The sequence below is a fragment of the Astatotilapia calliptera genome, chromosome 10 (genome assembly GCF_900246225.1).
Source record: "Astatotilapia calliptera chromosome 10, fAstCal1.2, whole genome shotgun sequence".
NCBI lineage: Eukaryota > Metazoa > Chordata > Actinopteri > Cichliformes > Cichlidae > Astatotilapia > Astatotilapia calliptera.
Genome location: NC_039311.1, coordinates 11,714,045 through 11,741,905, shown reverse-complemented (window position 1 = coordinate 11,741,905; position 27,861 = coordinate 11,714,045). Strand labels below are relative to the sequence as shown.

General features: G+C 41.8%; 1 protein-coding gene across 4 annotated transcripts in view; it reads right to left on the bottom strand.

Moving 5' to 3' along the window:
* LOC113030275 (Down syndrome cell adhesion molecule-like protein 1 homolog) overlaps window positions 1–26,761 on the bottom strand; it is a 59,750-nt gene extending 32,989 nt beyond the window's left edge. For 2 of the 4 annotated variants that reach the window (XM_026181540.1, XM_026181542.1), the window contains exons 1-3: window positions 25,961–26,761; window positions 9,491–9,811; window positions 6,943–7,101 (exon numbers count right to left, since the gene is read on the bottom strand). In XM_026181540.1, the coding sequence (XP_026037325.1) occupies window positions 6,943–7,101; window positions 9,491–9,811; window positions 25,961–26,183 (703 nt within the window). In that variant the 5' untranslated portion in view covers window positions 26,184–26,761. The remainder of the gene's footprint in view (window positions 1–6,942; window positions 7,102–9,490; window positions 9,812–25,960) is intronic. The other 2 variants (XM_026181541.1, XM_026181543.1) reach the window with 1 other exon arrangement.
* Between the last annotated feature and the right edge of the window lie 1,100 nt (window positions 26,762–27,861).

Genomic DNA, 27,861 nt, shown 5'->3' with positions numbered 1-27,861 from the left:
CCACCGGGGATCCCATCCAGTCCCTCATCATGCCTCCTCATGAGACTGTGAATGATAAACCACATTCACAGAAACATGAGGAAAAGAACCTCTCACTCACACAGAGAGACTCACAAAAGTAGAAAATTGATACCAGAATTTTGAGCGTATGTAAACATATATTTTTACTACAATCCCACACATCAAATATGATAACATTTCAGGAGAAAACAGTGGGGCAACACTGTAAAGCTATAAGTTTTTGCGTTGTAGAAAGCCAGGATTAGAGAACAAATCACTGCCTTTAATAATGAAAGCAACACAGAAATGAAGAAAGAAAGGGACACGAAACTTCTAGTCTCTGCTGTGAGTGGTTGTGAAAATAAGCATTTCCTTAAATACGATTTCTTAGTAGATCCTGCTGTAATCTCCTCGCTCTAATCCTGCTTTCGCCTGCCTAAACAAAAGCGTGGAAGGAAATAGGAAAAAAGGGGTAAAACCTCTTTGCTTCCAATCCTATTTCTTAACCCAATCCACGCCACATAAACCCTGCAACTCTTTTACTCTAAGCCTTGACACAAGCCTTCCTGCTTTCACTTTCCTTAATGACTGTGGATGTGGACGGAAATGCAGATTAACAGCTATCTCTTACAACGCCACTGGGGACCCGTTCTTTGCCTTGATATCACAAAAAGTGTCAATAATAATGCAACGATAATAATACTGACTGATTGGAATGATTGCTCAGGATTGTGGATATGACCTGAAATCAATGAAGATAAACTACTTTTATTGATCTGCTTTCCTTCTCATATTAGCTTTTTGTCTTCAGTTATAATGCGACAACTTTAGTAACTAAGCTACTAAGATTCTGTTTAGATGCCATTATTTGCTACTGCGCATCCATTTATATTTACTGAAAATTAAAAGTTTACAATTTTGGTATTTTGATTCTTCCACTATATCAACTACATTTGACCGATATGTCTCCATAATTCAATTACAATGTAAGTTAAAAGCTGATTTCTGCATTTTAAAAGAAGTCACACTTGTTGAAAAGTTCAAAACAGTAAGATTTGGCCTGGTTGGCGTTGTTTCATTTTCTTGGTTTGCTCTATGTGACTTTTCACAAAAAATTTATTTTCATCACAAAAAAAAAAAGAAAGCCAAAGGAGCAAAATAATCTTGGTAATTTGTCAATGAAGAAGAAACTTCCTAAACTCTCGCTTCCTCTCTCCCTCAGTTTCTATACTCTCACAGCCTGGCTTGAAGGGTTACATAGTGGCCAGGTTTCTGTCAGACTGATGTGCTCGCAGGGGCTTTCCTATCATTCCCTCTTACTCTGAGTGACACTGATACACTGATGCACTGTAAACATAAACATGCTGCATGTGTGTGTCTATAGCTGTGTGTGAGCCTGTGTGTTTTTGATGGAGACAAGGAGGCGAAAAAGCAAACGAGAGCGAGGGCCGAAGCGTCAGAGTGTGTGCATTTCTGCGTTAAGTGCACGTGAGCAGGCGAGTGTAATAGTGTGTAAATACTCAATAACAGCCGAAACTTGTCAGCCCTCTGCTCTGTACACACAAAGCCTGTGGTTGGGCCATTGTTGAACTCCGCCTCTCCATGCCATCCCTCCAACCCCCCCCCCCCCCCCCATCCCCTCCCAAATGGGCTTCTCAAGCAGAGATAATTATGTCTATTGTGCCCCTTGCAGCACGCGCTCACACTCACGCACACACACACACACATACACATTCACTGGTTTGTGCTAATTAACACACCCACCCACGTGTCTGCTCAACCTAACTGAGTAAAAGATGGCTGCCAGCAACCCATCTGTTCCTGTCCGGCTCTCAGTCGCTCTCAGCACACTGGGGCAAATATGAGAGGGGCAAAAATATCTACAGAAAGTGAAAGACCAACTGACAGAGGTGAACAAACCACAAACAAGTGAAAAGACATACATTTCAACCCTGTCATGTTGATTGTTATGTCTCGGGAAGACAGTTTTTCCAGCACCTCATTGCTGAGTTTTGGTCATACTGCCACACGTTTGCAGGTGTATGCTCATGGTGGAGGCTTCATCTGCATGATTTAGTCCCCCATTAACCCTTCCCTATTGCCTGCTGTGTACCACATGGGACAGAGGCAGGGGTAGATGAGGGAGAGGTGAGAGAGGGATGATGTGACACCCAAGGGTTTGTGGGGGTTATGTTCCAAGAGCCCCGGGGATGCCACGTATTCCCCATCCTCCTCTATCACACAACGTCCTGATGTACTCAGACGGCCCGAGCACAACAACAGGCGAGAAGTCACAAAGCAGCGCAAACCACAGCCTTAATGTATCCCAAGTTAATGTTTAATGAGTACGCCATATTCAGGCTGGTACATGCAAAATCTGAAAATGGCTTTATTGTGTTACTTTTGAAGGGCGCGTGTGTCTGTGTGTGCAGAGAGGCTTGTTCAGTTGTACTTACTAGAAGCAAGTGTGTGTGTCAAAGTGTGTTTACAAGCGTCTGCCGTGTCCCAGACAAGTGTATCCATTAATGTATTCCTGCTCTGAGTACACAAGCACAGATTTACAGACATGGTGTCCTAACACACTGCTGCTCTCCATGACGTCCCTCTGCCTTTGTCACCTCTCTCCTGCACCTGTGTGAAGCCTTATGACACTAACTTTCTAATTACACAGAGGGAAAACTGTATAACCATCTATACACATACAACAGTATTGTTATATAATGGTACTCCCTATGTGTGTGTTTATTTTATTTTTTTTCACCGTTTTGTATACTTAGTTTTTTATTTTTCCTTTTGTCCTACAGAAATTATAACAAGCATATTTCAGAGAAAAAATACAATTAATTGATCTGTTTTATAAATAATCTGCATATTAATTGACAAAGTGGACTGGAGTGTGCTTGTCAGCATCATCAGACTCCCATGTGTATTTGAATCACCTACAAACCAGTCAATTCAGCTGCAATGTTTTAGCTGTTTGCGTAGCTGTATATGTGTGTGTGTGTGTGTGTGTGTGTGTGTGTGTGTGTGTGTGTGTGTGTGTGTGTGTGTGTGTGTGTGTGTGTGTGTGTGTGTAGCTGTGTACTATTGAGTCTATGTAACCTCCTGGTGTCCAGCACCCGAGGGGGCCAAAGATTGATTTGTAATGTAGCCTGTAAGTGACCTCGCCACCTGGTGACTCCTGTTAGAATCCAATTTTACATTAGCGCCTGATACTGATCACACTGACAGGTTATGACAGGTTACAGTACAAAATGTGCCTGACTTATGATATACTGCGGCTATTTTGTTAAAATATGAGAGGGGGTAGAACAAGATGAGAGTTTGGAGTGTGACTGAATGAGAGCAGAAAATATTGCTCTGTGTAGGACAGGAGTTTATTAATCTGGTTTTCTAATCTTATATATACACTGTAATTCTATTTTGTGCTTTTCAGCCTGAGGTTTTAAGGAAATGTTTATCAAATTACTGTGCAAATACATAAACAAGACCAAACAGTGTAGCAGGTGGATTAGATGGGGCATGGTTGGGCATCTTCTGTGGACCACCATGTGGCTACAGCCATCTGCTGGTCCAGTCTCTATTCATCGGACCCACTCATTAGCTTTCTGCTGATTAGACCGACGGCCTCGATCGGCAAGCTGAACCCTCTCTGTGTCCCACTGTTGTCTTTATTCCCGTCCACAAACCCTCCATCTCTCTGTCTCTGCTCCAGCTCGCCTCCTTCAGATCACTACTCAGATTAGCAGACCTCAATTGTCTCACGAGGGTCACAAACACGCGTGGGCACACACACAGACACGCACGCACACAAAGCTTAACTACAAGGATAGTACGGGACGGGGAAGCGAGAGGGAAATAGGTCAGTCTGCCTGCACCCCTCCCCTCTTAACCACCCCCCCTGTCCTGGCTGGATGGGAAAGTGGGACAGGCAAGGGGACAAACACACACACACACACACATACATAATCATGCACACATATAATCACACACACACACACACACACACACAAAATGCTCCAGAAGGGAAACGTGTGTTTGACAAAATAGAACCTGTTGTGGTTCAAAGGGCATGGCTGCGTTGTGTTATGTCATCAACTCAACCTTCACACCAATATGTGACTGTGCTACTGATCAGAGTCTACACATAGCAATGCCTCCGTGCAAAAGCACAGATATGAAGTGCAGATAAACTACTTAAACTCTTTTTTAATTCAATGTAGGGCTGTCATGATATCAGATTTGCACATCACAGCAACACTGTTGCCATATATATAAAAAAACCAAAACATGCTATCAGTCAGATTCGTCTATGACTTGGTTCAGTTTGTGTTGTCTGATCCACTAATGTAAAGAAAACAGGCCTGTCTATTCATGTATGTACTCATACTGTACTTTTGTTTTGAGATAGGGACAAATGACGAGGAGGAGGTACAGGAAGGAACTGTGATCAGATTCATTGATGTTTCGGTGGTGCCACAAATGTTGCTTCGAAGGTGGGGAACATCAGTGAATCACTATGCCTAAAATACCTCAATTTACATTTAAAAAAGATAAAGTCATAAATATGCACTGAGCTATCAGCTGAAATGCATTTCTGAAAATAAGAAAAAGCAAAAGTTTTTCATTTTCTTTTGTGACAGTTAGCCAAAGCCCACCAGATGACAATACATAGGACTGAATGATTGAATGCTTTGACTTGGTGCTTGCAGACCATTTCCATCAGACAATGGCCTCTCTCATCAGTAACAGATAACAGAGTATTTGCTCTCAGAGATACATTTAAGTGGGTCTGATCAGAATAAAGATTAGTACTAATCAAATGTTTGAATATTATTTGTTGACAGTCGTATTATTGTGTTAAGTGGCAAAACCTACAGGATTTTTATCTGTCCCCTGCTTCTCATTACCCTAAATTGTAACAAGCAGAAAAGGAAAATGGTGCAATGAATGAGTCTGACTATGTGTGTCTTTGCACAGTGGCTTTATTTCCTCAAATTTCACCATCATCTCCTGCTGTGACAGGTAGTCACCTACTCACGTGCACATCGGGAGCTTTCCATCATAAAATCTATTTTAACTTTCACATCTTCATTAGATGTATCCAGACAGTCCTTTGCTGGCCAATCAGGGAAAAAGCATCACTCTGTAGTGTTTGAAATGATCTAGTGAGGAGTAGGAGATCAGTATGAATACACTGGACTGTTTATATAACCACATGTATCAGCTGTATATGGACATTTACTGTATGTGTCCATGAGTATGTTTGCATATTGTGCACCCATGTGAGAGTGCAATAACAATATTCAGATTATGAGCTGTTGTGCAGACTATGTTGATTGGCTGTGAGGATGACGAGGTCACTTTGCTGATTGGAGGGTCAAGGTTGAATGCAACCACGCTGCCAGTGTTTGCCCTGTTTGTGTGTGCTGCTGTTGTAGTGAAACGAATGCTGAGTTCAGTGAGCAGCTCATCATGTTCAGCATCTGATCCTCACACTCACTGCTCATCAACTGACCTATATACCCCTAATTACACACTGGAGCCTCATGACAGTACAGAAACACCCCATACATAGAAATCACAAATATAGACACAGAGGGCTGGCATACCCAAAGCAGATCTACTATATTTATGTTCAGGAATCATCAGAAGTCACATGTAAACCAAGCGTGACGTCAACAACTCATAATTTTAAGAGCCGAACTGAGGAAAGGGAAAGAGAGCACAAATATGAAAGCATACGAGTAGAACATTTATGTCTGGCTGGCTGATATGTGTATAATATGAGCATTCATGAGAATTTTCATGAATTTAGCTAAGTAAAAAGCAGTAAAGTATTTTTCCCTACACACTTTAAGTGTTAATAGTGAATGCCAAAATAAAAGTATGGCAAGAAATACAAAAAGTGGGTGATTTGGTCACAGCCCTGAAAAATGTGGCCCATTAAAGCAGTCACATTGGTAACTGAGGACAAAAAAATAACTCTAAATACACAAAAATGCTTCAGTATTATAAAAAAAATACTGTACCCTGAAATGTCTGAAAATGACAAATTACTGCAACCTTGGTGCATGTACATGTGTGACACAGAGTCTGTGTGCTTTGCATACATATAATATAAAACGCCATCTGCCAGGACCTGAGGCCGTTCTTGCCCTACTACCCTCCTTGCTACTCTTCCTTTGGTTTGCTCTTCTTTTCCATCTCTCCTCCCTCTGCCCTTTATTGTTATTGCAAGGGGTTTTACATGCAGAAAATAATTAGGCCCACATCTCAAACAAAATCATGAGAAAAATGTACCTACAAAAAAAGCTGGAAAAACACATAAAGACAGATCTCAACATTTATCTTTTCTCGCACACACACACACGCTCACATACACTAATGAGGTTAATGAAGATGAATGCAGGGGCACAGTCCTATTGACATCCTGTATCTCTAATTGTGGCCCTGTTCTTCAAGGACATAGTGGCAAGACAAGCAGGGAGTGGACCAAAATAGATCTGATGAGGAGAAAGTGTGGAACGTGGAAAGAGATGTCTGTCTTTCATTTTCTTTGGTGTCAAACACAATTAAAGGCACTAGTTGACATTAGCTTGAGATAATTAAATGTGATGTGGAAAGCAGGGCTAGCAGAGTTGGAAAGATGGAACCGTCCAAAGAAAGAAGGTGGCAGACGAAAGAGGGTGAGGGTGGAGATATGTTCAGGAAGGAAGGAGAAGGAGGAGGAGGAGGACCGGATCAGTGATCCAGAACAGTGAACAGACAGAAGACACGAGTTAAGAATTCGGTCAAACACAGAGCACAGTGGCACATCAACCGCTCTCACACACAAACAGAGACACAGACATAAAGACACACACACACACATAAAGACAACCCTGAATCCAACAGTCAACAATCAATGTGCCTTCACCATCTCGCTCCAAATTCACTCACTTAATGTCCTACCTGGGACAATGGAAACAGTGTCTCTCTCCCAGGATACAACACTGACGTACTCCTGCACAGCAGCGGGGATGAGGCACTTGAACACAGCTACGTTGCCCCGCATTGAGCGTTGGTCCGCCACCCGCACGGTGTAGGGCTCCCTGAAAACTACACAAACACAAACACAATATTACATACAACACACTGCATGTAGAAAGGATTCAATCTTTTAAATGGGGTTTTCTACCAAGGAATAAAGACTTCCCTATTTTTTTATGAACATTAAAAGAGATGAATTTGAAAGATGATGATTATCTACATAAAATATCCCAGAAGTGTTCCATTTAGAAGATGCGTCGAGAGAGTGTGAGCGCCATCAACATGGTCCTATTACCCCTCTTGCCAAGGCAAAAACAACAATCAGCTCCGTGTTTACATCATCAAAAACAACACATTAACACTCCAGAGCAAAACGCCCTTTCATCAATTACCACAGCACTCCGCATGTATTCACTGGAAATTACTGAACTACTCCTGTCTATTGTTTGAACTCTTCTAATCCTGCCTCTGCTTTTGGCACAAATGGCACAAGCCACCATTAGGCAGGATAATCATGGAAATCATTTTCTAGCTCGGGGATGACATCATAATAAAACACTGATGTTTTTGCTCAGAACTTCCCAAGTATACAACAGACTGAGCTGCACTGAAGGGTTAATGGTGCTTTGGTTTATTCAGGTTCATGCAATATTTTACACTCTGTTGAATGAGCAGGAGCTCATTAGCGAAATCGCATGAAAGCTAGCACGTATCTGAAGGTTGCTAAGAAACTGGTTCGGAATCCCTTTCCTGGTAACAGACATGATGACAGCATGCATACATTCCTGCCGCAAGAAGAAAACACTTGCCAAAATTTACATCTTCTTTAAATAAATAAATAAAATAAACCCGTTCTGTTGAGTTCTTTTGAAACAGTATAATGAAACCCTTCTGTTGTGAATTTCTTTACACTTTGCTGTAAGCCACGAGGCAGTAGCACTGAATTCAATTTGACTCCTGTCAATAGCTGCTCAGTGGCAGTGCAAGCGCAAAACTGTGGCCATAAAATCCCAAACAAAACACCCACATCCTGTCTGACTGTATAACCTGTGCACCAAGGCTTGACTGAAGCCGTTGGCTGCAGGATGTTTGGTTCATGCTAATCCCTCGGCTCCTGAGGCCTGGCTTTTGGGTCATGTGGGAATGAAGGCAGCAAGCGGCTGGCATACAGCTCAGGGTCCTGGCTCAAATCCTCAACTTGGCACTAGTATTAGTATTAGAATGAATATGAGTATTAGTTTAGGTCGGTGTTGGGAGGCAGAATATGAAAACAGATGTTGATGGCAGGCGGGAAGGGGGAGGGACTCACTGGCCTGAATGAATGATGGGAAAGGGGGAGGGCAGGGCGATAGATGTAGTGTAAGTGTATGTATCTGCTGATGTTGACGTATCTGTTTACCGGGTAATTTTCCTCTTCGTGTTTCTCTTCTCGTTGTAGAGCTGGAGCTTCCCAAAACCCCTGATGTACTATTTTACTTTAGATGAGGTCTCGCCTATTAAAGCCTCACATGCGCTAATCAATGGAAAGCACCAATTAGGTTTGTTAATGAGAGATAATTAAAGAAGTGTGCTGTGGCTAAATTTAGTCTGGCACAAGAGGACAGTTTGAAGAACGAGGGAGCAGGGAGGAGAAGGAGGACAGAAATGGGAATATGATGGCAACAGAGGCAGCTTCCGGTCAAAATTCACAAAAATAGACTGTAGAGAGTCTAGTGGTGTATACTATGTGTGTATCCGTGTGTATCCTTTACTATAAGTGAAACCCACAACAATACACAACAGAGCATAAAACTTAGTGCATAAACCTAAAGTTTAGTACTCTACACTTAAGTACACACATTTATTTTTTATGCAGTGAATTGCTTTTCACACCCTGCAAAGCATTTAAAGGTACTTGTTTAAGAAAAATTCAAGTGGCTGTCAAGCTCCTCTTCTGTTGTGCTGACCTTTGATAAATGGAAGGACTGCCAACGAGGATGAGCCGGTTAACTCATATAGCCTTTTGTCACAGTTTTCCTCCTTACCGGATGTGGTTATATCTCACAGTAGAGCTGCTACTTCACTCTAAGTACTGTAAGGGTTGTGTTTTGAATTTCTTTCTACCAGATGGTGCCAGGCCATAGATGAAGGGGTTATGTTGGTGTAAAGTGCAGTGGTTCATCAGCAGCTCAGTCAAATAGGTGTGAGCAAAGGCCAAGGCCTGATGTAGTACGTGATGCAGATGTTCTCTCTGTAGACTGTGTTCTAGGTCAATCTGTGTTCAGGTCGAGACAGGCTATTTTAGGGCAGGTGATTCTGTGTGTGGGTTGGGCTTTTTGCAACTGCCAATCACATCTGCTCTAGTTTATGCTTCAGCAACAGTCTCTTCTTGCTGTATCTCGCTTTGACCTTCCGCTCCATAACCCCACTTTTCTTTACCCTAGAGTTTATTCCCTTCCTGGCTGTCCATTCAACTCACCGGCTTTGATGCGAATGTTGGGGCTGCGGATCTTGCCGGCCTGGTTTTCCGCGGTGCAGAAGTAGTCATTGTCGTGGATGTAGCTGTTGTAGGCAGAGGGCGAAAAGGGGTACAGTTGCAGCGTGCCATTGGCGTGCACATGCCGGATGTGGGGCACGTCGTAGATGTCGTCGCCGGTGGCCAGGTACCAGCGCAGTATGGCACTGGGGGTGCCCCCTGCTGGACAGGGCAGGGACACCCCCACCGAGCTTGAGTAGGTTACCCTCTGCAGGGAGGCATTCACAAAGTACAGCCTGGTAGAGCCCACATCCTCACTGTGTACTGCAGGGGCAAACATACAACACATCATCACTTAACAGGCAGAGATGGAAGTAAAGAGTCAATAACAAACACCTGTTACACGCTGTACACATGCTGAAAACACACAATAGTGTCAAAATAAACTTATCAGATTTCATCAACACTGATTTAAAGCATTAAGCACCACAGTAAAGTGAAAATGTTGGACAGACAGGGAATGTCCTTCAAATCTGTGGCAAAATAATCATAACAAATGTGTGTCAAATGTCCAGCTGCAAACATCAGTCACATGATGCAGAAAGCAAGGGATTTGGGCCAAAGTCTGTGATGGTTTAGGTGGATCTGGGGGTGGGAGAGGAGGAGCCTGTTACCTCCATACAGTTCATGTACAAACACATAAAGACAAACAGAAAGCAAGAGAAAGAGAGGGAGAGAGGAAGGGAGCATGTAGATAGGTTATGTGATTGGAATTTCTATGCCAGACGCAGAGATTTAAGTCTATTTAATCTCCTTACATATTTAACACACACACACACACACACACACACACACACACACACACACACACACACACACACACACACACACACAAACAGGAATGGTATTCATTGGCACTCAGATTAAACACATACACCTCCAGCACTGAGAGGACAGTGAAAAAAAGGAATGAGGCAGGCCCGTCTCAAATTTGAGGTCAGTATAGGAAAGATTAGAAGAAAAAATGGAAGGGAGACACCGCACAGATGTGGATGTTAATTCTAAATTATGTCATCTAATACAAACTGTCCACCAAATGGTCACCCTTGTACAGCTATACTCAGAACAGGAAGTCTTTAAAACATCACCAAAGGTGCTAAACGATACTAAAGTATCAAGAATTTCGATCAAAACAGGTTAAACTTAGCACTCAGTTTCAAATAGATCCTACAGATGTTCCTCTGAATAGCCCTGATATCTAATACTGCTTTTAAAGACTAATTTAATCAGTAAAACTGATCAAAATGAATAACTTTCTCATTGTTATAATCACATTCACTGATTCAAATAAATGTATGTATGTATTTATTTAGGTGAGATCACTGACTTTTATGGGTTTCTCTTTTTTTCTTTCATATTTATTCCTAATTTAATCTCCTCCATATATCTAATGCACTCATTCATTGCATATCAATAGGCCCAAAATGTTTTCTGATGCAGTTACATAACAGATCTGATGACAATCTGCAAAGCCTTTCGAGAAAATTGGCTTGGGGAAAAAAACACAACTGCTGAGCGTCTTGGAGCCCAAATGGATTGGAAAATATCTTTTTTTTTTAACGTAATTTAGCACAAAATTTCTGATGTGAATAAATAAAACAAAATCAGAGCTATAACAGTAAACCTCATATCCGGTGATATAAGCACAGGACTTTCAACTAAGTTATTTCATTTACTTTTGTCACTATTTTATTGATCACTTTGGTCAACAAGATCTTACAATGGGAAAAAACTTTCAAATCGCATTTTTTTAACAGTCCTCAAAACCCATGAAAAGAAAGGCAGGTATTAAATACTTAGAGGTGTCGGTGAGGGAATATTTGACATTTTTGCTTGTTTGGGGTTTTTTTTGTTGGTTTTTTTAACCGAATTTTTGCCTTTTTTTGTAATTTTTGCTGGATTAATCACAAAAAATGTTCATCCTATTAGGCTGTTCATTAGCCATCTCATTGTTTCAGCTTTAAGAACCGGAAAACGACACAAAACGACACTATAATCTTGATCACCTGAGTGTGTTTTTGACATCAGATGCACTTTACTGTATAAAAGTTTATAGGAAGATTATAACAAACAACAATGATCACAGCCAACAATCTTCAGATGTTTTAATACACAAAATATTTCATTATTTGCCATCGTTAATGATCTAATTATAATGGTAATTGTTTTGTATCAACTAAATAGAAGTCTTACTGTGACATCATTTTTTAATAATAATAATAATGCAACCGTCATATAAGCCTAATAAAACCCAGAGTGGTTCTAAGTTTTTTCATATTGTTGCAGTGATTTTCAACTTATCAAACTTATCTTATTATCAAAGACATGATATAAACTTATCACATTAAATCTTGAGTGGAAAAAATCTGCATGTGATCATACAATGCATTTCTTTAGTTGGGAACATCCAACCTTTCGAGATTTTGGGCATGTAGTCAGTGAAGGGTGGCTTCAAGCTATGGGTGATGTTTACGGTCAAACATTAACAAGTGAAGTCTGGCAGAAAAAATCAACACCATCAACAGTATCATCATGGTAGGACTAAGCTCAATGTACCAGATCGAAGAATAATGCAGCTATCTTATCCATTTAGTGGGGTTAGTCAATAATTCCAGCTTCCTTTTAAAGAAGTGCCACTGTCCCTGATGTAGGGATTGATAAATCTGGGCAGCATGTTACAGATGGTATATGAAAATGTGTCTGGCAGTCCAGTGGTGGGCTGCAAAAACCAGGTCAGACTCCCTCCCCTCTGCAGATTACTGGTAATGGCCCCTGAGCATAAAGCCCATATTAAAGATTGCAATATCTATAATCTCCCAATGGGGGGACAGTACTAAAGTACTAGAGTGAGGGGGTCACCCTGAGCTTGGGGGGCTGGGCATCAGGAGAACCTCTCATACAGTAGATTATATGGCCTGGGGGCGTTGGCACCAGGCGGGGCTTGGGAGCACTGGGACTGATGGAGCAGGAAGTGGAATACGAGGGGATCAGAGTACTTCCACTCCTGAGCTGGTCAAAGCCAGGCAAACTGCACGTGCACTCAGCTGACATAAACAGACATGCAGACACATAAATACATTCACATACACATCCCAAAGTAGCTCTCAGTGCTCAGTCACACTGGGGGGTGGAGGAAGCAGGTTGCCATGGTGGTGCTGGCACTTGAAAGCTGTGACTGAATATAAAAAAAAACAAAAAACAATGCAACAGTCTACCCTAACAACAATGACCCACTGAACAATCTAAATTTAGAAACTGCAAACAACCAAATCCCATAGTCTGTCACACTTTTCCAAATATGAACAGCTGCTGAAGTGAGCAAATATGTTTAAATGGAAAAGATTCCAAACTAAGCACAGCCACACATTACAGCTCGGTTAAAAAAAACATGTTTTACTCACTGACATACCAGAAACTGCTATTTTGTTAAGTGTGTGAGGGACAGCATTATCATCCCTCTCCACCAGGTGCACTCCAAAGCTGAACTGGCACTGGTTTGTGCCAGACTGGCAGAGTTTCCACTCAATTTAAAACTGACAGATGAAATGTTACTTATGACCTGTGCCCGTGTACAAGGCTTGTGTAGCAAGCATCAAAATGCCAACAACACTGTAAACACATGCGTTTATGCATAGCTTGTAATGGTTATCCCCAGGTGACAAATGCTATGATGCAGAAGATGAAGACTAACCTTGGCCAAACACTAAACTATTCAACATGTTCATAAAGACAAACTTAACTGAAACTGGTGCAGTGCAAACTAATTATATAGTGTTAATATTGTGTGTGGTGATATTATGTTAATACAGGGACAGCAAATGTTGATATTTTTTTAAACAAATGAAAATACTATCCAACACTGGAGCATAACGGCTCAGTCAGACAAGTAAAAACAGGACAGGACAGCAACCTCCTTACATCTACAGTGTAAATGCCAGAATTAAGTTGTGGTGACTAAGTGATTGCCCAGAGCTTGTCTTGGTCTGGCAAGCTGACTTGGTATCAGTCTCTGGTTATATTCATAAAAAAACAGTTGTAACATTTAAATATCAATTTCTGTCTTCGTAGACAGCAACAGATATGTGATTTTTTGACGATCCATCAGTTAATTGCTATATTATCAGAAATAGATTGAATATGATTGTCAACTTGACAATCAATCACAGACTGATATCAGACTCAGTCTTACTGCAACATTTATACTAAAGTTCATTAATCAATCAATCAATCAATCAATCAATCAATCAATCAATCAATCAATAATGAATAACGGAAGTGACACAACTTACATCACCCATAGCTTGAAACGGATATTAGAATAGAATAGAATAGAATAATCCTTTAATTGTCCCACAAGGGGAAATTTGGTTGTAACAGCAGCAAGAAAAACACATATACAAACAAACAGGACAGAAAGGAAAACATACTATTTTTTACAAACTTACATCAAGTCAATAGTTACCAAAAACAGAGTACTGTACAGTAGGGCTGGGCCATATCATACCTTTCACGGTAATAACGGTACAATGTTGGGCAACGATAAGAAAATGAAATATCGCGATAGAATATGCGTAAAACGCGCATGCGCAGTGCCTTTGTTTTCATACGCACATGGCGGAAAAAGCATGGCGGTGACGCAGAATGAGAAGGACGAAAGCGGATTGTTGAATGAAACAGATGAACCAGAATTGGTTTGTAAAAATGCTGCAACTTCAGTGGTGTGGAACTGGTTTGGCTTTCGTCCGTCAGATACACAACAAAGCACTGTTTTTGGTAGAGCATGCTAGCGGGCCGTCGTTATTACCGTGTTGTTTGGAAAATACGGCACACTTAAAATCAATCCTTTGATTTTTCTGAAAATCAACAGTGCCCCTCATAATCCCGTGTGCCTTATGTATGAATTCTGGTTGTGTTTACTGACCTCGAAACGATTTTATGTACACGGCGCTCGAAAATCTGTCAAATGTTTTAGTACGACTTTGCTAAGCTACGAAGCCGCAGCGCTTGCTGGAGTGTCGGAGCATTACGGCTATCGTAGGCAGGCGCCTCGCGGAGTGATACGTACTGTGCTTCAACATAATATTACCGTGTTGTGTGTGTATAACCTCTTCTTAAGTTTTGTGGATATTATACATGGTTATGCTGAGGATATGTCGGCCAATTTCCACTGGAAATGCCTTTTGGTTAAACTGTCAGCAAGGATTTGCATTTGCACTGTTAATTTTTATATAACTTTAATGCAGATAAAAAAAAACAGCTGCTTGTTTAAGTGAAAATACATTGATGTTGGTTTTTTTTGCACTAATAAAGTTGTGGAGTTGTAAAGTATTTTGTCTAGTGTCAATTATATCGTCAGTTATATCATTATCGCAAATTTTCAAATGTATATCATGATAAATATTTTTGGTCATATCGCCCTGCTCTACTGTACAGTAATTAAAATTAAATAAAATTAAATACAGATAAGAGGCAAACCCAGGTTGTAGTGTGAATCGGTTGATAAAATAGTGCAAGTTACAGTGCTGATGTAAACATCGGTGTTTGTTGGGAGCAGTTTTGATTGTAAATTGGATATTGACAAAGTTTAACTTTGAGAACATAATTTGGAGCTGAAAAAGATTTTTAAAAATCTCAATATATGCTATTGCAATACTCATCATATCACAAAATGTTAAAAATCCCATTAATGTCACATTTTGAGTATCGTATTTAGATAATATCACATCATGGGGTGTCTGGTGATTCCCACCTCTAAATGCCTATTGTGCTTACTCCAAATTAGAGGACAAAAAAAAAAACAGGGTAGTTGAATAAAACCTCATTTGATCACATATTCATATAGAGTTCCACCAAGTGCCATTAAAGAAAAAAGCATATTTTCTGAGGGTCCAATGTGAGGGTTTCAAATGTTTATTTGCCCAAATAAACCCCCAAACACCAAACATCTTCTTCCTACGGGGCATGTCAGAACATGTTCTCAAGCATGACACACAAACTGCGAAACTGTTTGCCAAATTGCCATCCCACCCCTATTTTTATCCCCTCCCCCAAAAAGTTGAGTTATAAACTTAAAATTCAGCACAAATGCAGGAGAAAACTTTTGTTTATTTCTCATGATATTTAGTTTCTAAATCTGCTTTGCTCTGACCTCGGTAAACACTTTCCCGCTGACTTTATGGGCATCGGTGATCATATTGAAAAGAAAATAATAAAATTGTAAATCTTGGTCATACTGTGTTTCAGGATGGAGGATTATCTGTAGTAGGAGTTTCTTCTTCACAGTTAGACCTGCCCTTTGTCACATTTGTTTCTTTGCAACTGATTTTTGCCTTTTTTAGGAGCCATTTTTCTGCAAAATCACTGTATCGTGATATCATTGTTATTGTGGGCGCTGTATCATGAAATCATGAGTTGTGATTTCCAACCATAATAAGAATTTAAGTCTAGCAATATGTCTACAGACATTACCCTAATAGCAGTATTGACCAAAGCTGTGGGGTTTCAGTGTTGTTGCTGCTGTAGTTCAACTGCACCCAGGAGGCTTCATCAAGCTCGTTCAGACACAGCACCAGAGAGCAAAGCAGCCCTCACTGGAAGGTGTTGGAGCACCGAAGGCACCGCTGGAGCTAACGGTGTGTTCACACCGAACGCGATAGAGGCAGGCGGAGCGTCAGGTTTACATGTAAAGTCAATGGAAAGGCGCGCTGACCCGCGATTGCGGCCCCCGCGAAAATTCGGAAGCGTTTTGGCGTTGCGAAAATATGGCAAGCCGTTAGAGCCATAAATCGCCACTTTCCTAACCCGTTTGGTTAAGAAATGGCGTAAAAAACGCCGTTTAATTATTCAAAACGCCGAAAAAAGCGGCGTTCTGTTCCGACAAACGCCGCTTTTTCCGCCACTCGGATGGCGCCCTGAATGCACCATCCGAGTGACGTAAAAAGCGGCGTTCAAAGACAGACGGAAACGCCGTTTTTTACGCTACTCGGCACAAAACGCCGTTTTTATGCATCTTTGAACGGCGTTTTTTACGGCGTTCTCTGCCAGCTGTAACGGCGTTTAAAACGGCGTTTTATTGAAATTATGCAGGGCACTCCCCATGGTTCCCTCATCCAATTACTTTCAACTCATTTCACCCAATCAAAGAAGAGGAAGTGCAGACCACACTAATGCATCACCGATTCACCTTGCTGCTAAGTGATTGCCTATTCAGTACCAGTGCTTGTCACAGTATTCACTTGTATTATAATCCCACTATGCATTTTGATGTGTTTAAGGCATGATCGAGCAAACAAACGACAGAATACTTTTTCTGAAACCTTAACTGTGTTACCTGTTATGGCAGCTAACAGGTAATGAGCAGAGCTAGCTCTGCTCATTTCTGAGCTTCTTTCTTATTTTCCTCTTTACTTCTCTTAACCTTTAACTTATGTTTTAGCAATCAGATCCTGCCATCTTGCATTACCGCTTCGTGCTAGTTATGTTGACTTTTCTCTTCTTTTGTCTCCACTTTTTTCACCCGTGTTTGGACACTCGGCGCATGGCTCCTTTGTTTACATTAGGGATCAGCTGTTAGCGCTGCGCCCTGCAGCTGCGCTACCGGCAGACAGACCCTACATCCCCAGTGAGGGAAGAAACGGGGGTGATGTCTCCCGAGGACACCTCACACACCATCTCTCCTTCCTGTAATCACTTTAAATGTCTCTCGTCTTGTCCGCCCGCAGCAGCTGGAAGCCGGGCAGCCTACTCACAGAGGGAGTACCGGGATACTGCCACTGTGACCGGGTTAGCGTCATTAGCTCCTCAATCATATCAGGGAGCGATCTCACATTTAAAGTGATTACAGGAAGGAGAGATGGTGTGTGAGGTGTCCTCGGGAGACATCACCCCCGTTTCTTCCCTCACTGGGGATGTAGGGTCTGTCTGCCGGTAGCGCAGCTGCAGGGCGCAGCGCTAACAGCTGATCCCTAATGTAAACAAAGGAGCCATGCGGGTGAAAAAAGTGGAGACAAAAGAAGAGAAAAGTCAACATAACTAGCACGAAGCGGTAATGCAAGATGGCAGGATCTGATTGCTAAAACATAAGTTAAAGGTTAAGAGAAGTAAAGAGGAAAATAAGAAAGAAGCTCAGAAATGAGCAGAGCTAGCTCTGCTCATTACCTGTTAGCTGCCATAACAGGTAACACAGTTAAGGTTTCAGAAAAAGTATTCTGTCGTTTGTTTGCTCGATCATGCCTTAAACACATCAAAATGCATAGTGGGATTATAATACAAGTGAATACTGTGACAAGCACTGGTACTGAATAGGCAATCACTTAGCAGCAAGGTGAATCGGTGATGCATTAGTGTGGTCTGCACTTCCTCTTCTTTGATTGGGTGAAATGAGTTGAAAGTAATTGGATGAGGGAACCATGGGGAGTGCCCTGCATAATTTAAATAAAACGCCGTTACAGCTGGCAGAGGACGCCGTAAAAAACGCCGTTCAAAGATGCATAAAAACGGCGTTTTGTGCCGAGTGACGTAAAAAGCGGCGTTCAAAGACAGACGGAAACGCCGTTTTTTACGTCACTCGGATGGTGCGTTCAGGGCGCCATCCGAGTGGCGGAAAAAGCGGCGTTTGTCGGAACAGAACGCCGCTTTTTTCGGCGTTTTGAATAATTAAACGGCGTTTTTTACGCCATTTCTTAACCAAACGGGTTAGGAAAGTGGCGATTTATGGCTCTAACGGCTTGCCATACGAAAACGCAAAAACGCCAGAAACGCGCGTGAGTGTAGGGCGTTTCAGGCGTTTGACTCGCGAAAAAATCCACGCGCGTGAGTTTATGTGTTGCATTTTGTGCATACGCGCGTTTCGCCTCCCCCGCTCGAGTTGGAAAAATCTGAACTCCAGCGTAAAATCGCGCCGCGACAACCAATCAGGAGCCTGGTGACGTGGCTGTTACCTAGTTCAAAGGGGCAGATCCAGCCAAAGCCATTCATTCTGCATTCAAAATGGAGGAGAAACTAATCAGTGCTGTGGCAAATCATCCAGAATTATACGATGCTACCTATTATGCCGCCTCAGACACGAGAATTCGTGAAATTCCAAATTTATAAATCAGTTTTTGAAAACAGCACAGCTGTGCTAAATTTGGAAACATTGGACCCTAATGATCAGTAGTTTACTGATGAGGCAGCAGCTCTCCAGGGCAGAAACAATGTTCTTATGTTTCTCCTCCTTCTCCCTGAGGCTCTTCCACTCCAAGCTGGGTCCTTTTTATCCCTGTCTCTCTGTAAATAGTTAGATCTCATATATTTATGTTATTTATGTCCTTTTGTTACTGAATTTGTATATTTTATTCCTGTCTGTCTGTAAATAGTTGATGTCATATATTTATCCTTTTGTTACTGAATTTATATATTTTATCAAATAAACATTTATACTGACAAATGTCTTTGTTCTACTACACAGCAAATATTGGCACCGGACTTGACAAAAGTAGAATTTATTTCATATTACACCAATAACAAAACATACTAATACAGTGGGATGCATAAGTTTGGGCAACATTGTGAAAAGTAATTATTTTCCTGTACAAATCGTTGGTTGTCACAATAAAAATTGTCAGTTAAATACATCATATAGGAGACACACAGTGATATTTGAGAAGTGAAATGCAGTTCACTGGATTTACAGAAAGTGCAATAACTTTAAACTAAATGAAGCAGGTGCATAAATTGGCAACACAAAAAAAGAGGAATAACATAAATATGTAGTGTATATCAATGTGTGTGTCTCCTATATGATATATGTAAGTAACATTTTTTACTGTAACAGCGATTCATACAGGAAAATAATGACTGTGAACCTTCACAGACACTAATAATAAGGTTGCCCAAACTTTTGCACCACACTGTATATAGGAACATAGTGAAGACAAGTTGCAGAGTAAAAAGAGGTTAGTTTATTTTGGAGTAGAGCTCCATTCATTAAGAAAATGTTAAAAAGACAGGAACACTCTTTAGAGGTTTGTGGGTGGCTCTTAAAAGAGCCGTTGTGGGGAAGTCGTTCAGACTTCAAACAGGCTACTCCTTTGGTTGCCAAGACACAGCTCCCTCTGCCGAGAAGTGAGCCATGAACTTCTCCCTCACCAGGACAGCCTCTCTGGAGGAGTTGTTTGCTGCCACACGACCCAGGCCTTGCAACGGCTCCACCACAGCAGGCGCCACACCTCCCACAGCAGGTGCCCCTCTCTCGTCCACACAGCGCAGAAAGTTGTGGAGAACACACGTTGCCTTCACACACTTCTCGGCAATTTCAGGACGGAGCTCCATGGCGCGCCGATACAACCTCCACTGTGAGGAGAGGATACCGAAGGCACCCTCCACTATCATCCTGGCCCTGGAAAGGCGATAATTAAAGACCCTCTTCTGTAAAGGGAGGAGGCGTCCAGGGAAAGGTCTCATGAGCTCACGCCGCAGCGGGAACGCTTCATCAGCCACAAAGACGTGGGGCTGGGCTCCACGGTGTTCTCCACCAGGTAGAGGCTGGTCTGGAGGCAGATGGAGAGTCCCAGCCCGAAGAGCCTGACCAAAGGTGGAGTTGGCCAGGATACCACCGTCGCTGGTCCTCCCGTACCCCCCAACATCAATGACGCGGAAGCGATGCTCTGCATCCACAACCGCAAGGAGAACAATGGAAAAAGTTCCCTTGTAGTTGTGGAACATGGATCCTGAGTTGGGGGGTGCCTTCGTCTGGACGTGCTTCCCATCCAGAGCTCCACAGCAGAGAGGGACCGCCAGTCTTGAGTTGAAGGCACAGCCATGAAATCGTCCACTAGACAGTCCCAGATGGCCGTCGCTACCTGGGGGATGATCTGGCTCACCGTGGACACACCGACTCGAAAACTGAACGCGATGGTCCTGAAGGAGTCCCCGGTGGCAAGGAACCTGGACAACAGTGTTCAAAATGAGTATTATGTGTACTTCAGTTACAAAATACATTATAGAAATTACAAAACATGAATCTTGCATAGAAAATTTTGTAAATATAAGGATAATTACATGATATATATTTGGTATAATCTGGAACAATCTGCCGTGATTTTAAACAAATATTCAACTATCCCAGAATTAAACCAGGTCTAGATGTGAAAAGGAGTGAGTATCACTACAAAGGTTAACCCACATTGGTCCTAGTACAAGTTTGATATCAGCAAACACCGAGAGCATACCTATGACACCACAGCCATGCTATCATTCAAACACTGATAACAGCATAAATCGAATTAAATCGGGACCTGATGAGACCGTCAGTGTATCACTACAAATATTGTGAAGTCGTGTCGTACCAGTTTGCTATCGGTAAACACCGAGAGCATTCACTCTTAGCATAGCACATCCATGTTAGCAGTGTATAAATGGATGGTTTAGCATATATTAGCACAGGTATCATTACAGGACTACCGTATTAAACACTTTTACTAACCTCAGGCAGATGGACAGGCGCTCTGCTGGTGGAATTGAGCGCCTGTAATTGGTGTCTAGGCGGGCAATTCTGGGACCGACGCGGGAAAGCAGGTCCTCAAACTGGCCGAGTGACAGGCGATGATATCGCTGGAATCTGCCGTCATCCAGGCGCAGCTCCTGTAGCAAATGGTGAAACTCACCAAACTGATCACGCGTCTCGAGGACCTGATGGACCCAGGTACGGCGAGGACGTCTCTTACGCCGCTGCTCTGCTCTCCACAGTAAATAAAGAAGGGAGACTCTCTCTTCAAGCGCTAGCTCGACAGCTGCCATCTTTCAAAGATACCGGTCTAGCACAACTTCCTCCCACATCCCTCCCACATCCCTCCCACATTTCCGGTTCACGCGCGTGAAAATATGATATTTTGGGGCGCGAGCGATTTTTCTTGGACACGCGTAGAGGTCGCGAATGTGCAGGCGTCAAGTTAGGGGCGTTTTGGCGTTTTTTCACGCGCCCATCGCGTTCGGTGTGAACACACGGTAAAGCTTAGGCTGTCAGAGTCACAGCCACTATTTTATACATCCTGCCAGAGAGTCACGCATGAATATGTATGTCGAGGAGGCAGAAGTCATAACCTATGCAAGGTTTCATCATGCATAATGCAGCTGATCTACGTCTCTCCAGGACGGGATGGGAGTATGCACAGGAGTGCATGCACACACAAGCACACACGCACACACACACCTGACGTTCATAACTATATTGTAATGAAGGAGGAAAAGAAACTCTTAAAGTCCCATTCAGATGTGCCTGCAACCAACCATCAACATATTACATCCACAGGTTGCTTCTCTTCCTCTCCCTCTTTTTTCACCCATTTCCATCTTCCCATTCCTTCCCCAGTGCTACAATAATTTTCACAGCATTTTCATCTTTCATTAACTGGTATGGCATGTGCAGTAAAGGTCAAAAGCAGGATTTACATTTGCCATGGCATATGTCAAAACCCTTCTCCCGTCCTCTCCTCCAGTTCTTGCTATTTTGGAAACAGGTTCACTTCCAAGCAGACTGTGGCTACTACACCGACTACACTCCTTGCCTGCCACCTCTCCATCACTCATCCTGTTTTTGCGACAGAAAGTTGTGAGTTGTCTTTTGATAAGGGGGCAAAGGGAGTGCAAATGTGTGTGGAAACAAAGCGGCACAGGATGCACTAGAAGAAGACACACTGGCACAAGAGGTGTGAATTGAATATTGGTGAGATATGGGGGGGGGATAAAGATAGGTGTAAGCTTAAGGATAATTCTCAAGGGTCTGGCATAAGTAGGTGGCTGGTGGGTGGAGAAGTGTGCGTGTGTGTGTGTGTGGAGGGGGGGGGGGGGTTGTTGAGGTTACATCTAATCAACGAAGGGGTATCGCTGTTCCCCACCCACTGTCTTTCTGTACACCCTGTCCCCAACAATATGCTCCCCACTGCACCCACCCCCACCACCAACCACCCCCGAGTGTGCTGTGTCAGTAAAAAAAAAGTGTGCTACTTCAGCAGTCCCCTGGGACCTGCTCCCCCTCACATCAAAGCAGCCAGTTTCTCTCTTAATGTGAATATCAAATCTGTGGATCACAAGTCCCAGCACAGTCTGCATAAACTGCCCCTCCCCCAACCTTTAATTCTGCCTAGTGATGAGGGAGAAGAGAGGGAGGGGAGTTACTGCGAGAGGAAGCGATTGAGGGAGGGAGAGACGGAGAGAGAGAGAGAGTGAGAGAGATGGAGGTAGAGAGAGGGAGATCCAACAAAAACAACTACTTGCTTCAGAGATTTGAGATTTGCTGAACACTCCCTCCTTCTAAAAATGTGCAGCGCCGGCATCCAATAAAATTTGGAGGAGGTCTGGATCTGTTTGGCACTGTGTTTGGTGCTGTTACACAGAGTTCTTGTTGGAAACAAAAAAATTAAAAAATAAACAAATTTCTTACTGTAATTGATATTTGTTTGCACCCTTTTTCTCTTATTTTCATTGATGACTTCTTATTTATAAACTCATTTGCATGTATAATAGATTTCAGGGCGAATGGGAGAGCAGGATGACAGTGACAGAGCTGTGACGTCCTATTGGTGAGCTGGGAAGTGCAATAACCCCCTTTTTTTTTGCTGCCGAACACCAGCAGTTTCCCCACCATTTGGCAACGAATTTCTGCAGAAATGTTTTCTTTGTTAAATCGTCAATGATACGTGGGCTTTGTGTTGCTAAATAAAGTCTGATCAGTTATCATTAAACTCTTGTATTTTCATTTTTTAAAATATATTTTTCCTAGAAATGTCTATATTCATATTTCAGCTGTGAAACATTTCAGTTTGAAATAAATAAGTCAGAATTTGGGTATTTTTACTGTTCAAAAGGGCAAAGTCACTCGGAAAGCTCTTCACTTTTCCTTTAACCTCTTTAAGTTTTAATTTTACATTCTTAAATGTGAAATTAAATGATGCCAGGCTTGATCTGGTTAAAAAAAGGCAAATAAAATGGAGGCCTGGGTCCTTCCTGAGTGATGATTGGCACCCCTGTGGACCACACATCTCTGTCATTGAGTGGTGCATAAAGCTCAGATTGCAGCTTTAATTGTGTAGCCCTGCAAAGAAGCACAGGGAATTGGGCTGGGAAGGGAAAAGGGGGGATTTTTTTCACATTTCTATTGGCAAGGGGGATGAGCAACGGAGAGCGCAGGGAGCAGGTTCACCTTAGCGCTTTACACACCTCCAATTAAAATTTGGGATATATCATTCACATGCTATACATAAAATTTGCCATTTTAATTAATTAGATTTCATATTAAAATTCAAAACAGGCCTACAGCAGGCCTTACACATGAAACTTGATTTTATAACCTGCTAATTAATCCACAGTTACACTGAATACGGTCTGTGGCTATAATTCATTAGCAGCAAAATGAAAATACCTAATTTCACTTTAAAACCACCAGTTAGCGCTATAAATAAATCCTCGTTTAATTGCAAATAATGCTAATTGTAATGTATGTATGTGCTTTTCTTTGAACATTTATTACTTACCCTACGTCCTGCTTGTCTCCTAAACCCTCCGACATGATTTAGTACCCTTTAAAAACATTATTCGTGTATAAATTGTGTCGTAAAGAACCTTATATTTAAAACAAATAAGTAAAATAACTTCGAGTTTCAGGAAAATTCAAAACACAAGCTAACAACCAAACCAAGAGGGACGTCCCAGTCACTTGCCCTCCTCCACGCGCCCGCCAACACAAACACACAAACAAGAACCCGGGGCGCACGCGCTGGCACACGCGCGAACACTACCGCGGGGTCCAGGTGCGCTATTAGCGAGGAACATGACCGGGCAAGTCTATAATCTGCACCCACGCCCCTGGAGTTTCTCATTTGGTGAAATAAATTTGCGCATATATTAATACGATTCCACAGAAGCCAGCGAGGCAATGAAGTGACAGCTTTCAAACTGAATAATTTATTTGTATGAATAATCAAAATTAAATCTGAATAAAAATCATGTAGCGCATATAGCTAAGTCATATTATTGGATAACTAAAAAAAAACCTCAATAAATTAATTAGTTAATTTAAAAAAAAAAATAGAAAGACAGAAAATATCACAACTTAAAAATGGCAAATGGACCTAATGGCCTACTTGAGATCGTTTGCACCGAGAACGGCCATATTCCTTCTTCCTGTCAATCCACCGTATCCCGGACTTTCTGCTAAATAAATTTACAGCTTCTCAGGGCCACTGCTAATAAGGAAAAACAATGTTTAAACAAGTCTCTAAATAGATAGGCTACACAAAGGCCTATAAAATGCTCTCATCTAGAGATGGTGTTGAATTTTGGTATTTTGGACTCAGATTTGTTCGGGATTATTATAATGCACTGCAATAGCAGAAGATCAACTTTGCAATAGGGTCAGGGATTTGCTGCATATACTGAAGAAGAAAGGAAAAAAACCCAGAATCTATTTAAACAAATGCAACTCCGGTTTTTTTTTTCTTTTTACATTTTCAGACAGAATTAAAAAGGGGGAATTTTCAAAAGGACCAAATAAATTAAATAAGGGGGAACATAATCTGAATACACTTAATTATGGCCTTTATGTGGGTGGAGACCTATTAAACTAATAAGGCCATTCTAGGAGAATGGGCCTTTTATTTGTCATCCATTTTAAAATGGGAACAATTTGTCATCACACAGGAAAATCAATTAATACCCTTTAAAATCTCGTCCTGAAAAAAAAAAAGAAAAAAAAGAGAGAGCATCTCTGTGGAAGCGAGCGCCCGCAGTCAAATACAGCCCATTAAAACAGCTGCAATTAGCAAATGCTACACAATGAAAGCGTCAAGATTTCAAAAATCACGCGCATCCAACCCCTTTCAAAAAAAAAAAAAAAACTTTACAAGAGGGCAACATTTTGAGGGGAATGTGTTCGAAAATTGCCAATCAATTTATGTAATTGCAGGCCGCTCCATGTTTTCATTTCTGTCTCAACCCTCCCTCTATATTTGCACCTCATTCTCCCTATTCAGCCATTTTACATATTCATAACTGGAGTTGGTAATGCGAAAACAATCCGTGCTATCAGCACCATCTGCGAGATCAGGGTCCGCTGCATAAAACCACTACACATCCAGGTGGAAAAAAAGCACTTCACACCTTTACTTTCACACATTTTCTACTTACTCAACGCGGAGGCTTTATGCATTTTTTTTTTAATTTAAATGATCTTTTGTTTTTTCAACAAATTACTCATTACAAAATACTCGATGATGCACCAAAAAGCAAAAGCCACAAATCATCCAAACCATCACATGCATCGTAATCCTCTTCAGTACATTTCATCCAACTTAAAAATATAAATAGAAAGAAGGAAGAACTCCAGCATTCAGTATGAATGGTGTGAAATATCCCAAGCATTTCTTTTTTTTCTCTTACCTTCTTGGAGAGAGTACAGCAGGAGTAAAGTTACAAGCCACATGCCATAAATAGCAGGTATATATTTCAGGAATATTTGGCAATCCTGGCAAGTGTGAGGCGCGTTTTTTTGGCCAGGCGGGTCTCCGTGCTGGACTGGCGACTGTGCTCCCCGGAGGTCTCTCCAGCCCTGCTGCCCCGCTAAGCATGGAGGGGAAACGAGAGGCGCCTCAGCCCCGCCCATGTCCCTCCTCTCCTCCCAAGACTACAGTGCATACAAATCCATCCTCCCTATACTGATCAAACACAGCGGAACGATGGATTGTAGCTAAGCCGATGGTTAGTTTTAGGCGAACAGTGTGTTTTATGGACCAGTTGTGTCCAAATTGTCACACTGTTTGAGCGGTGGAGCTGCGCACACAGATCTGTTGGCACCTTTGGAGAGCGCACCCACCTGTGCGCCCCTGGTGATCGCCTTTTCTTTGCGCAATGTGGAGCTACAAAAGCCGCCTAGAGAGTAGAAATCTATCACTATGCTTTCCTTTCAGTTTAGGCTTTAATCACAGGGCCGAGACGCTGCAGATGTCAGTAAGCCACAACTGATTTCTTTTTCTTTGTCTTTCAGAGCCGTGCATATGCGTAGACATTTGCGCACAGAAATGCACTGCAGACTGAAAGAAAGGAGGAGGTAGTAGCAAGGTGTGGGGCATGACACTTTAGACTGCGCCGCAGGTAAATGAAACGAAGGATAAAAGGTTTGAGCGAAGCCCTCACGGATTGTGATTAAGTTCCTACATCGCTGCTTCGCCCCTTTCGCTCCGCTCCGTGTCGCGATGTGAAGTTCCACTGTTCACAGAAATGAATGGAGAGAGGCAAGTTGCAGGACACTCCCAGTTCATGGAATATTTAAAGTCACTGTGGATTCTGGCGGTGAATCTGAAAAGTGATCCTCTGCTTGGAGCTACACATCAGTGTGCATTCAAGAAGCCAACAGAAAGACCGACGATCTACACTTATGAAAAAACCCAATAGAAAATTAATCGAATTCAGCAAAATTCGGTGTAAAATGTGACTGAGTGACAAATTTACTTTGCATATTACAAAATAATAATAATAATAATAAAAATCTATTATCAAGGTTTTTTTTCGTTTTTGATTCTGGGTTTTTAAGGTAAACATTAAGACTTGCCCTTCACTATGAAGTGAATCAGATGATGTGATGTGACGATACTTTAATTTCGAGTTACAACTTGGAGGTCTTTGGAATTAAGAGGGTTTTTTTATTGCTCTTTTGTTGTTGCGGCAAACAGTTGATTAAAAGTGCTTGTAGTGAAACTACCCGACCAAATATTGTTTTTATATAATAATAATAATAATAATAATAATAATAATAATAATAATAATAATAATAATAATAATAATAATAAATCATCTCCTAAATGTTAATAACAGTTTCCACATTCAAAAAAGTTGCAGTAGCATCCAAAACAGGAAACAGCCTATGATAGAAGTGGCACAAGTGCATCTATGCGTGTTTGACACTAAAGGGGTCATTAAAACAGTCTATGTCGAACCTGTTTTAACTTGGAGAGAAGTCTGTCAGCCGGTATCCTCTCCACCCCTCCCTGAGTCTGCAGAGGCTGCTGTGCTCTGATCTGACCCGAGGTTTGAACATTTAATTCCACATGCAGGTCACTACTGACATCTGCTGGTGGAACTAACATCAGACATGTAAACGGCTCATTTGAGCAAATCTCCTCACAGTGATTTACTATTTTGGCAACTTCTCGGCCTCCTTCACTTACATATGCACATCTTTGGATCTGGTATTAAAAGTTCCTTGGAATCAAGTTCATACTTTTAATTATATAATTTGACAGAAGGACCAAGCCTCAGCTAACTTACTAAGTAAGCTAAGTTAC